The 13,213-nt window shown below is 45.9% G+C and overlaps 1 protein-coding gene across 1 annotated transcript; it reads right to left on the reverse strand.

The window, feature by feature from the left end:
- Nucleotides 1–165: 165 nt before the first annotated feature.
- Nucleotides 166–11,766, reverse strand: eda (ectodysplasin A; the record flags this gene model as incomplete). Its single annotated transcript, XM_079744601.1, has 8 exons — nt 166–820; nt 1,083–1,213; nt 1,770–1,821; nt 1,935–1,969; nt 2,373–2,549; nt 2,844–2,882; nt 5,065–5,167; nt 11,458–11,766. The coding sequence occupies 8 exons, from the start codon at nt 11,764–11,766 to the stop codon at nt 566–568; spliced, it is 1,101 nt and encodes a 366-aa protein (XP_079600727.1). The 3' UTR covers nt 166–565.
- Between the last annotated feature and the right edge of the window lie 1,447 nt (nt 11,767–13,213).

Here is a 13,213-nt window from a genome sequence, read left to right on the forward strand (position 1 = left end):
TGAGCAGCCCTTTTTTCTGGAGATACAAGGTTATCATTGGACAGCAAGTAAGGTACGTAAATATAAAGTATGTGTCAGCGCAGTGTCCTTCCTCAATATAAAAAAAGAAATGCCTAAGTGTAAAAAAACTACTCCATGTCTATAAATAACGAGAGGCCGTTGAGTCTTTTCGTGAGAAGCTCGGCGTCCTTGCCCAAGACTCCTCTGCTGTTCCAGAACACAGAATAAGGGAAAGTAAACAAAAAGTCACAGATTGGCTTCCTCAAAAAGAAATGTTTCTCAGATCAAAAAGTTCTACAGTTCCTTCTCGACAGGCTCTCAACAAAAGGCCTCATATTTCTCACCAGCAGGGTTTTTTTTATGGGGTTTGAGGAGTTGCCTCTTTAAACAAAACTTTTATTCTGATAATCCTTCCCCGTTATACGCTACTTGGACCATTAATGGAAAGGATGATTGCGGAGTCGATCTCCGCAAACGATTATTTCTCTTTTTTTTGGGGTGGGGGTTGCCGCTTTGCGGCACTTCCTGAGCCGGGCCCTTCACCGGCTCCCTGCAGTGGTCAGTGTTAGCCAGCAGATGGCGCCTCGCCGAGGCGAACACTGCCGAGGAACGTGGTGTGGTTGGTCATGCTGATGAGGGTGTCCTCGTACACCATGCGGATGGAGATCCGCTGGCCGGCGCGCAGCAGGCTCACCCCGGCCGTGTAGCAGGTGTTGAACTTGCGCTGGCCCGTTTCGATACTGCAGGTGCATCGCAGGAAAGGCGTGGAGTCCACCATCACCTCGTAACTGGCGATGTCCGTGAAGTTCAGATAGTAAACCTGGGCGGGGAGGGGAGAGGAGAGGGCAGGATGTAAAAACTAAAACACTCTTGGGGTCGGGGGAGGGAAACCATGCTTGTTAGGGAATTCACAGTGTTTACGTTCGTGAAGACGTATATCAGATAGGAGAAGCTACCTTATTACCTTATTTATTTGTAGGTCACTGTGGACAGGTGCAATGCCCACAGCTTTGATATAAACTAGGATCTAGGTGATAACCGACCGCATAAGGTAAAAGAGTTAGGTCAAGGACCGTACTCACTTCTACCTGACTATATATGAAGTAGACCCCGTCCAGCAGCACCTCCAGCTCCCCGGAGCGAGAGTGCATCTTGAAGACGCGGTGGTGGATGGAGACCATCTTCCAGTTCCGCAGGACGCCCTCGGACAGGTCTACGCATGGAAAGGAAGAGGAAGGGAGAAGGTTACTCACTATCCTCCTAGTGATAGATAGAATAGATATGGCGGGTGGTAGCAATCGCTCTATAAATGCAAAATGCATGCTTTGATCGCAACCCTAAGGGAAACGGTATGGTCTACTGTTAATGTGTTGCCGATTAACTGCTTCTCCTCTCTCTTGCAATAACATTTACTCAATTTATTCCAGCTTATGCACGCTAGACAACTGGCGAGAGTCGTTGAACAAGACTTTAATGTTTTGCTGTTCACAGACGAATAAACGCAAAGAGGAGTGAACTGTCTGGGTGCCTCACTGAATGCCTGTGCTGAATTAGCCTTCATGTCAGGCTGAAACTGTTTGCCTCCACAGCCCCATAAGGAGAAACAGTTTCGAGAAGTGTAGCAAAACAGACTTTTCTCTACATCTGGATTGAGCCCATGAAAACTGTGTAATACAGGCCTGGATGGCTGTAACTGAACCTGAATACGAGAGGTGACCGGCCTTTCAGTCGCTGCGTGCAGAGAGAAAACTCCTTCCGAACATCCTTACCTTCCCTCACTTGGATGGTAGTTTCCTGCCCTTGCAGATGCACCACTGCCGGCTGAAATAAAAGATAAAACAAAGGAAGGCATTCAAAATAGGGGTTATGGCGAACGGATCTACAGCTCTGTTCTTACATTGGCAACTTTTCTGTTTGAATATGACACATCGTACCTGAAATTCCTTTGTTTTGGTCTTGTCAGCAGTCACTGCGAAAAGGGAAACAGACAACATTAAACACTAGTTAGCGGCAGTGTTTTAGAACAAAGCAGCAAGTGGCAGTCGGAACAAAACAGACCATGTAGGGACGGAACATTGCAGAACCTGAAGTGTTCCACGTGAACAAAAGTACGCCAATCAGTTAATTGATCGGACAACTTGATCCGTCCCTGCTGTGTAGAACGCAGAAGATGTTTGTTTTTTTTTCCTGCAGACGTGTGTAATGTCGAAGAAAATACGCTCTTGATTTAAGCCGGCTGGGAAACAAAGAGCATCTATAGTACCTTGAAACAGGAGTGGGATGCTGCCGTATCGACTACACGCAACATGTCCTCTCGTTAATCCCACACAGGGGATGAGGGACTCATGGAGCCGGTTCAAACCACTTCATACCTGCTGGACCTTGGAGGCCCGGAGGTCCTTGAGGGCCAGGGGGCCCCGGTGGTCCGGCCGGGCCGACGGCATTGCTCCCAGGTATGCCAGGGATCCCTGGGATGCCTGGGGGGCCCTGTGGCCCTGGGGGGCCAGGGGGCCCGGGAGGCCCCTGTGCACCCGGAGACCTCTTCCTCCCTGGAAACGAGAAAAAGATGAAGTGGACGGTTGGCTTAGGATGAAAATACACTTGATTATCTTAATGCCGGCTTCTGCGTGATACTACTGCCGCTACTACTACTAATAGTATGATGATACTCGTACAAGGACACAGAGAGAGAGTTCTGTGGCGTGTTGAATGGCGATGTTCAACTTGGCCTAAGGGGGTTGCCAGGTTTAGCGGCCTGCATGATGGACGGTGCAGGAGAACAAACAGCAACAACAAATCTAAAAGGATACAGAGGACTCCAGAGACATTTGTTGAATTTTTACCTTTTCTCTTCTCTTTTCGTCTTTCCTTGCCAGTTGATTCTGAAGTTGGAAGAGGGGGAAAGAAGGAGAGGGGAGGAACAAAGACAGTGTGATTAAACTTGAAACGGTCCTCCTGACCAATTATCCTCTCGGGTAACATCCAGCGCATGCCGTGAAGGTACACTGGAGCAGGGCTAAGCTAACGGATTCAGTTGTGCTCCAATGGGCAACCGAGTGGAGGTATGTCAGTCTGTGGTATCTTCTGGTGTAGTAATTTGTAAGTGTGGTTTCACCTCCTCTGTATGAACAAGTGCCTTAAGCATTCACAGGCAGTGGAACTGGAGAAGATCATTAGAGAGATACTTTATCCTGCCAAAATCCTTTCTTTGAATTAGGCCCAGATGGGGAATGCAGATGAAAGTGTGTGTGTAGATATGCGGTGTGTACACGTGTTTGTGTGTTTGTGTTTCTGTGTGTGTGTGTGTGTGTGTGTGTGTGTGTGTGTGTGTGTGTGTGTGTGTGTGTGTGTGTGTGTGTGTGTGTGTGTATGTGTGTGTGGGTATCGCATCTTTACAGCCATGTGTGTGTGAGCACATGTATGTTCTACGGAGGCAAGGACAACGGCACTTGCGCACGGTTCCACGGGCGCATTAGAAGAATATTTTCTTTGCCCGAGAGGCGTGTCCCACTCGTCTCGTGTTTACTATGTCATTACAACTACAAAGGCCATTTAACCTTAAAACCTCACAGTGTGAGTCCCCCTTCAAACATATGGGCAGTGTTCCTCCTCTGGCTAAATGACTGGATGCATCCGCACGGATTTCTCTTAACGAGCAGCCATATCTGGAATCTGGTGCCCGTTAGGAGCAGAGAGTGCGCGCACACACACACACACACACACACACACACCAACACACAAACAAACATGGATATTCATTTAGAGTGTGTGTGTGTGTGTGTAGAGTGTGTGTGTAGAGTGTGTGTGTGTGTGTGAGAGAGTACACACACACACAGACACACACACATCTAAGGCTGAGATTACAAAAGCCTTTGTCTGTGAGCTGAGAGCAGAAGGGAGACCTGGGAATGATTAGTGTTCAGAGGGTCGGGACATTACTGATTTATGTAGAAAGTCTCAAAGGTGAGTTTTTTCTTCTAATTTAAACACAATCACTAACCCCCCCCCCCCCGCCCCTCCCGATCCCCCACTCATAGCCCCCCCCTTTGCCCCCCCCCCCCCTCCCCCAAACCCACAAGTATTCAGTGTCACGCCACAGACATCGGAATGCCTTGTGATCATGCTGCACTTGTTGTACTCAAGCAAGGGGCTTCAAAAAGCGTGCCTTTTATTTGCATAGCTTACGTTCTGAAGAAAGAAAACTACAAACGCAGATCAGCTGTATTGAGCGTGAGTTTTTTTTCTTTTTCAGTTATTGATTGCGATGAATCAATCCATTAACTTGATGAGGGACATTAGCATCTCTGGGTGGGACGTCATTTTTTTAACTGAACTCTCTTTCAACAAAGGCTTCCAAGTGATTCATGGCCGTCTTTAGTTCCTGATGCGTAGGTCTTAGCGATGACAAGGTCAGACTTGATGTGATTTCAAGGGGCCGTTATAAGATTTAGAGATATGGAAATGAACACAAGGGTTGCTGTCTGTTTTAAATTGGTGAAACCACCCAAACCCTGTTTGCCTTGTTTGCTATCCAAGTAATAATCAGTACCATTCTGTTCCTAATCCTGTGCTCTGTAAAGTCCAACATGATGTGGGGGAGTTCCTGGGTTAAATAAAGCATTAAACAGTAAATAAAAAAATGAGGGGAAACCTTTTCACAAACTAATTAACAAAGTATTTTGAAAATAGGATAAGAGGCCGAAGCCCACAAGAGTCTAGTGTTAGACTACTGAATCTACTCAAAAGGGCATCGCTGAGTTGTTTTTATGTAGAGGAGTGGACCTTCACATCATTCAAACCTTCAAATGAACCCCACCACATCGATACATACTTCACAAAATCACAAGAAAAACAAAACCAACTCCTAGACGATGCTTTGTACACATCAGTTATTTACTAAGAGCTTAAGAGAGCCAATTCATGTTGGATTCACATTGACTCTTCAAGTTGTCGAGGAAAAAGTGGGTGTATTGCAAGGACAATGATTTCAAAGTTACCATTGGCTCGTCACACGGTAGCAATATCACTACTGCCATTGTTAAAATGTATGCTGTATCAATATACCTGAATCAGACTGCTTACTCGGGCTTCGTTTTGACCGCTGCGTTATGCCCCTATGGTCTTCTGTGCCCTGGATGTCACTCGGTCTGTAGAGTAACTGCTCCTCCTGCAAAAAAACAGACACACAGACACAGACACACACACAGACACACACACACACACACACACACACACACACACACATACAGTTTAAGAGGAGTGAACGTGATGCAGCAAGGACTTATTGGATGCAAAACAATTCCTGACATTAGCAATTAGTGAGTTAATAAAAACATAAGGGAATTGAAAATGTTTCAGACAGCAGGAACCATGTTAGCGTACTCGTCCTATTCTGGGGGCGGGGGGGATAATGTTTACACAGAGATAACTCAGACCATTTGAAAATCTGTGCGATGTTACCAGCCACCAAACTCATTTGCGGCCAGGCTATTGTCTGTCTCATTGATGCTGTAACTCAGCCTGTAACCCAAATCCCTTTTGTCTGCCTTTTTGGCCCTTGAGACGTGTTCACCTGGAAATTTAGATTTTTATACAAAAGGAGGGACCTGAATCACTGTTAATCTGAGAGCAATATCTATTCATTTGGCACCTGGTACCAGCCCTATTCAGCAGCGGCATGAATACGTCAAAAAAAAAAAAATGTTGGAGCTGAAGAAAGGATCTGATGTAGCTTTTCTGAGCTCATTCCTCGCACCACCAGGACAGGCCATTCTGCAGTGCCGGGGATGTTCCCATGGGTGAGTGAGATGGGGGACAAACCCCATGACTGTCTTCTTATGTGGTTGCGTAGACTGGTTATGGTCCATGTGAACTCAATGGGACCCCCTGACCCGACTGTATTAGCCACACACTCAAACAATCTTGTCCTCCGTACTCAAGCTGTGTCTGGTTGTGTTTGTTGAGTGTGTTTGTCACAGAGTTACTACGTGCGGCTTGCTCTTTTGTCACGTTCCGTTAGAGAGCCAGCACATGATCGCTTCTTTGGAGGATTCCCAGAAGTAGACAGACAAAGAGGGATCACTAGCGCTATTAAAACACAAAGAAGACCACCCAAAAGCTTTTTTTACTTGAGCCGTCCAAGTCCGGCCACACTTGGAGTGTCAGCATGAATAATGGTAAGCAGCGCCAATATTAATGCTGAGAGTAGTTGTGGACAAAAGGCCATAGAAGTGTTGTTACAGTAAACATCTGCTTGATATTTCTATTAACAACTCCCGGGCACAGACACGTGCTGCACTTAACCATGTATTGATTTATGCAAGATAGGGATGAACCTAGGGATCCTTTTGCCCGGGGCATTTGGGTTTGTTGAAAAGCCTTTAACCTGCTACTCGCATGTAGGGCTGACCCAATTGGGTTCGAATGACAGTCGTATCCGTGACACTCTTAGAAAGTCTGGATTCGAATGGCCTCAAACAAAAGGTCACTCTACTGAATGAAACCTCAACTCCACGCCACTCTTCCTAGCGGTTTTTCCCTGGCCCACTGAAAGACATGGCCGTCTGACAAGGAAAGTAATGTTTCGGGTCTTAACTTTATCATCACTGAGACGAGAACCCCTGAGTAGGGGATGAGTTGAATCATGTCAAACCACCCCTATTTATGTTGGGCATGCTGACAGTAGTAAAAGTCCAAATCTCTGACCGGCTGCCAACCATGTACGGCCCTGTGAGTTCGGGAAATCCTGTCTGACGGAAGACCACGGCGTTGGAGTGTTTTATCAGTCCACCGGACTCCAGATGTTCCCGCAAGCAGGGAAGTTTGCCGTTCATTTGGTGGGCAGGTGTCTCCACATCTCCACACCAGCTGTTGGCACGTAGGGGGCTTTTACCCCTCAAAGGATTCGGGGTGTATGTTGAGGCATATGGCATTACACTTTTGTCTGTAGCGTCGGCCAAACGCGACTCCAACAGCCAATTTCTGAACCTAGATTAAGTCCAATCAAAACGACAAAATGCAAAGTAAACAATGTGCAAGGCTACCACCAAAGTGCTCGGTGCGAAAAGAGATCACAGCATGACCTTACTGACTTCGTTCCATCTCATTACGGACATTTACAGCCTTAGAAAAGGCATGCAGAGTTACAGTAAATCAGGATGACAATATGTCGGTATGTATGCCAAGTGCCAACTATTGAGTAAAGCATTTTTTTCCTTCAACACAAAGGGGGGGGAAAGGTATTAATTAGAGGCCTTTTAAATCTTCAAAGAGCAGGGGGTGGGAGCTGACTCCTTCCCCGTTGCTTCGTGAGGATATGACTAAATTGCCTTAAATTGAGGGATGTGTAATTTGTAAGGAGAGATTACGTCTTTGTGAAAGGGTTCCAAGTCGTTTTTTATATACATACAAACATACCCACACACACATTCACGCACACATATTTCTATATACATAAAACACACACACACACACACACACACACACACACACACACACACACACACACACACACACAATTGCCGGCTCCAACTGCACGTTTGTTTCAGAGAATATGGGATATTTGGGGATACTTTGCACTAAGTCTACACTCCCAGCTGAGACAATGGCCATTTCTGGGAAATATCTAATTCCTAAAAGGCACTGTCCACTCTGAAATCCCCATAGAGGGATGTTAACTTGAAACAATAAAACGGCCCATTAGACACAGTTACAGGGGTGGGTCACCATCACCCCAGTGTTTGTGTGTTGCACTGTTTGGCCTGTCAGCGGCCGATCACATAACTTATTGCTGCAACACCACTGGCACGGGCGCGCTCCCCATCTGAACACAGTTAATGGCTTCACGTTGTCTAATTTCGTACGGCCTCTGTGACTCTTGGCTCGTTCCCTCACTGGACTGCTCCTTAACAAGGTCATGTCCTCAAGGCCTGCCAAGTCAGTTCACTGTTGACTTGACAAGTTTGTCCAACCAGAGTCCTGGTGTTTAACCCCATCCGTATTTCACGTATTTGTTTGAAATGTCCCCTCGTATTTCCATATAAAAACTGAGCCCTGCACAGGTTTTAATATTGATATTAACGGGCCACCAACACTCCCTAGTGCACGCCATGGTGGCCTGAAGATTTTTGCGTCCCGTCAAACTGACTTTTTAATAGCTGGTAACGAAAGTCCAGATGTTTCGGCATCTGTTCTTTGTGAGACTTTGAAGGCATACATCAGAGGACAGATTATTTCATATGCTGGTTAAGAGAACTTTTTCTCGGGGCTGGATAAAATACTGCATCTCAGCCAACACACTGAGTGCTGCTGTTACCAAGGTTACGCCAGTAAGATGTTGGGTGACGAAGTGACACTTGGTCTTATTTTGCACTGCACCGTTTCACCCACATACTGAGCACTTAATTATACCCTCACACCTGTGCACTGGCTGGTACAAACACTTTTTTACTGTTGGGAACTGTGCAGCTTCACTGGACAGATGGGATTTACTGCCTTGCCCAAGGGCTCCTTTTGTGGTCAACAGGGATAAATTGTTGTTTACTTAGAATTTATTTTCCAGTTTATCCGTTTTTCCACCTTAGTACTTTCCTTACTTACATTCAACTGCGCATTCAGACTATTGTTATAATATGCAGTTATATGCAAGCCTCGCTTTGCACTAAATATCCAATGTCTGCCTCTTCTCCAAACAGTTGGGTGTGTGTTAGAAACCACCAATGCATTCACAGTTGTGATTTCTGTCACATTTCACTGAAGCAAAGTGTTATGCAAGCAGATTGCTTGAGCAGAAATATTAGGAAAGCTATTGAGGCGTGTAATCTAATTTGGACGTTTGGCTCGGGCTTTCATCCACACTATTAATTGAGATTAGCTGCAGATTTCATGTAAGAGTAATAGAAAGATGTGGCTTTAATGGATTTTAATAGGTTAGATATGATGTTTTCACAATAGTTTAACAATAACAAGAGGAATCAATTTAGGTGGATTATAACATCAAAACTAACTTCTTGGAAGGCTATTTCTTCCCACATATTCATAATTATACCGATACCCAATTGCTCATTGTATTCGTTATGCATTCAGTGTGCGTTTAATGAATACGCCTATGACTTTCACAGTCAATATTCCAGCACTGATTTGATTTAAAACGTGTTATCTTTTAAAGTCTCACCCCCAAACCAAAGTTCCAAGATACTCATAGTGCCTGGTGCTTGGCTATCAGGGAAAACCATACCGCATGAAATGCTTGACTGTGACCCAAATCTGGTTGCCCGCGGATACCGGGCAAGTGTACCTGCTCAACCCTGCAAGGCCACATTCTTGAATGACAAAGGGGTTAGGCCCTTCTCATTCCCAGCATCTGCATTAGGCCCAAACGTCTATTTCCCTGGACACATTCAGAGTGACAGAATATCACGAGTGGGTTCACTGGGAATTGTTGGTGTAAGGGCTGTTGGTGTATAGGGCGTTAGGGCTATGATTAATTTGGTATCTGTTGGGGAGCGGTTGTCAGGCCAACAATGCCTGAACTCTGGATTCACTGTAGAATCAAGAATCACACACACACACACGCACGCACGCAGGCAGGCACGCACGCACACACGCATGCACGCACGCACGCACGCACACACACAAACACACACACACACACACACACACACACACACACACACACACACACACACACAGCTACATTTCGTGCTGTCGTTTATTGAAACTTGAAAACCTTAAGAAGCAGCCATCCAACTTCCTTACTGCCATATCAGTTCTTATTCTGCCAGGAACCAAATGAACGGCCTATATTTAATACCAAATATGGTGTTCTAACAGGTTTGATATAAAAGTGAGTCAACGCGTTTCACATCTCTGGAATGCCTGGTGATGATTGTTTACACTATATGTTTGTTGGCTTTACCTGACAGGTCTTTCTCTTCCCTTTTTAGTATTTCAATGTGGACCTTCACACATTGAACTGCTTGGTACTGAATACCTGTGTGTTCGCATCGCACGGATGCTGCTCAAGAAGCTTTGATGTTTCTGTGTGTGAAATACGCAACAAACAATGTTAATGTCTCGAAAAAATAAAAATCTTCAAAGGAAAATTCTCAAAAGCTAACAAGTGCGGCCGCCCGGTCCAGATGCCACATGCTCCCGTTGCTCCAACTATGTAAACTGTGGGATGTGTAATCAGAGTTGTTTAATGCAGACATCTGGCAAGGACAGCATCATAGCACTGTTAAATATTTACAGCTGGCCCACAGTCTTTCACCTCGTGAGGCATCACCATCTGGGTTGAATACCGGGCTCATCTCAATGGGGAAACCACCACTATCCAAAATAAGCTGAGCAAAAAGGGGGACAAAGTGAGTGTCCAAATGAATAGGCTTCAGCCACCCGACATGGGTAGGAAGGGGGAGAGTAGTGCCTGGGTACATTGGCGACTGGTCTGTTTGTTTGTCAGGAGTTCACTTGTCAGGGTTACCTTTGCGGTTAACCCTGGGGTTAATTAAAGCTAAATGCGCTGGTCGGGCTATATCCACCATGTAACATACACCCACCCCGGTCCAGACGAAAAAAAACTACCACAGTTATAAAACAAGTTGAGATAGGAACAAATTATGCTGGCGAAAGCAATCAAACCCACGCCTGCTCTCCTTTGGATTGATGACATTATAGGGGGGTGGGGTGGTACTGTTGTGGGGGGAGAAGAAGAGAGTTTGTTGGTTACCAGAGCAGCAGATGAAAATTTGATCAGTGCGCTCCCAGGAATGAAAACACATGTGAGATGCAACTGGCTTAGCGCCAAGTACCAAAATGCCCATCTAACGTCCAGATGAATTAACATCAGCCTGGGGGTTTGCACCTGCTCGTGATTTAGGTAATTTGCTGTCCACCTGCTCTTGCGACTTCACTGCCCCCTTTTAGGGAACTAAGTGGAACACCAACTGAGCCTTATATGAGGACTATCTCAAATGGAGGATATCTATGGAGGAGGACAATTAGTGTGCAAATGTGGTAATAACCACATAACAAAACAATGACTCAATAATACTTACTACAATTTATGTTCTAATAAATAGGTAATGTGTGCAATTCGATTTTTTATTTTCCTATTCATTCAAACTCACTCTCGTTACAACCTAAGCCATAACGGGTTCATAAACTATATGACATCTGCTGGGAAACCACAACCCAAGACTATCCCAGTGAAACTGAAGAACGGAGCCCTAGACAGGCTACTGTACAAATAGGTTGTCCCGAAACATGCCTTGACATAGCGTGAACCAAATTTGACACCCAACGTGGAACACGAGAAGGAAGCGGAGCTGAATGAACATGAACCGCTCGCGCGTTAGGAATGAAAGTTACGCACTCTTGTTTGGGGTCGGTGTGCAAGTCTACAGTGTTGTTATTGATACATGCCCCCGGAACCTGGTGGTTATTTATTATGCTTACCTCACGACCCTCTCCGATGCTGCCGGGGTCCGCTGGCTGAGAGCTGTGTGAGAACGCCGGCGCGTTGGGCGAATCACCTCCACTCCATATCGAGTCTCTTTTTTGGTGAACTATTTCCCTTTTCACTTCTGACCGCAGATCCAGATAGCAGACGAGCGTGATGACATGCAGCGACAGAGACAGCAGGAATAATCCAAAGAATATAGCGCTGCTGCTTCTAGTCTTGCACTTCTTGTTGCATGTGCACGGCAGAGGTCTGGGCATCACTTCACCCGGGAAGTCCTCCTGAGAAGAAGCATCACATGCCATGATCGCATAGAGGAGAGCAGGATGTGCGTTTATCTCGGCATAATCAAGACGTGTGTCACGATGCGACCACAGATTGTCATGAGCCTAGATCCGTGCGCCGACATAGGAACTCATGGTTAAAGCGGCAGGTCGGTGCAAACTTCTTCATGTCTCTGTAGTAACAACAGAGCACCGCCTACGCCGAGCCTGATTGGTTTAGAGATCAATTACACATCAGACCGTCCAGGACATAGGTCGGATCGGGTTGGATGCATGACAGCATTTTAGCGGCATCTTTTGGACGAGTCGAGGTTTGCAAACGTTAAGAGGAACGCCATATGGGAGCATAATAATGTTAAGTGGCATCCTATTCATTTAATTGTGACTATTAAAATACGCATTTGAGCCCCCTGCAAATAAATTAAATAAAAGAGAGAAAGAGAGAGAGCCCCCCCCTCTCTCTTTCTCTTTTATTTCATAAAAGAAAGGGGAGGGAGAGAGAGAGGGAGCGAGAGAGCACTCTGTCTATGTGCGTTTGTGTGTTTGAATGTGTGCGTGTGTATGCGTGCGCGCGCGCGTGTGCTTGCGTGTTCGTGCGTGTGTGTGTGTTCGTGTTGAAAGTCACCGCTATGTGTTTACGTTATGACTTTCGCTACGTGGGCGGTATATAGGTAAGATGCACGTCGCAGGAAACCCTACGTTGTTTCCCTGCTAATTTAACTCGAGGAAAGGCAGGGGATGCTCATCTGCAATCATTATTAAAGAGACCAATCAGCGAGAATATAATGCGTTTTAAACCACAGAGCAACATTTGAGGCACATTCAAGGCTTAGGTAATGTAACAGGCAACATGTTATTCCATCTGGACCAAGTAAACCAAGCACTCGAGAAGGGAGTGGCATTGATCAAACTGCACGCTGCGCTCACTGCTCTGTGTACAACAACATCAAACCCTCCAAACACACATCGGTCATCGAGGTTGGTGAGTGTGCAGCAGTTTGACATCGTGTTGTGGCCAGCCACAAGGTCTTAACAGGATCGAGCGTTGATTGACATTGTGTTTCCTTAGTTTTTCGGCATGCATAGCTGACCTTTATTTTCTGTTGTTCTTTTTGCAAAATGTCTTCTGATGAACACTTTGATCTGTGGAGCGAAGAACCAGCGGCGAAACGCTTGTCCTTGAGCCACGCGCGATGAAACCCGGTACACTAAGCAGAGCTGCAACTTTGGGCCCTGATGGATCACCCACTCGGTTTAGTTTTCAGACAGCTGCCACAAAACATCTGTCTTTATTTATTTTGGCCGGGTTTTGACATTTTGTGCGCATTTGACCTACACAAGGTTATGCTTTCCCTTGATGGGAATGTATACTGACAGACAGTGAGCTATGGCTCGCTTTCACTTTCAGGGAGAGAACAGGGCGTCTTTCTAACGTAACATATCATAACATAAGATAACAAAACAGGGG

The sequence above is a fragment of the Pollachius pollachius genome (assembly GCF_949987615.1).
Source record: "Pollachius pollachius genome assembly, chromosome: 10".
In the NCBI taxonomy this organism is placed as follows: Eukaryota; Metazoa; Chordata; class Actinopteri; order Gadiformes; family Gadidae; genus Pollachius; species Pollachius pollachius.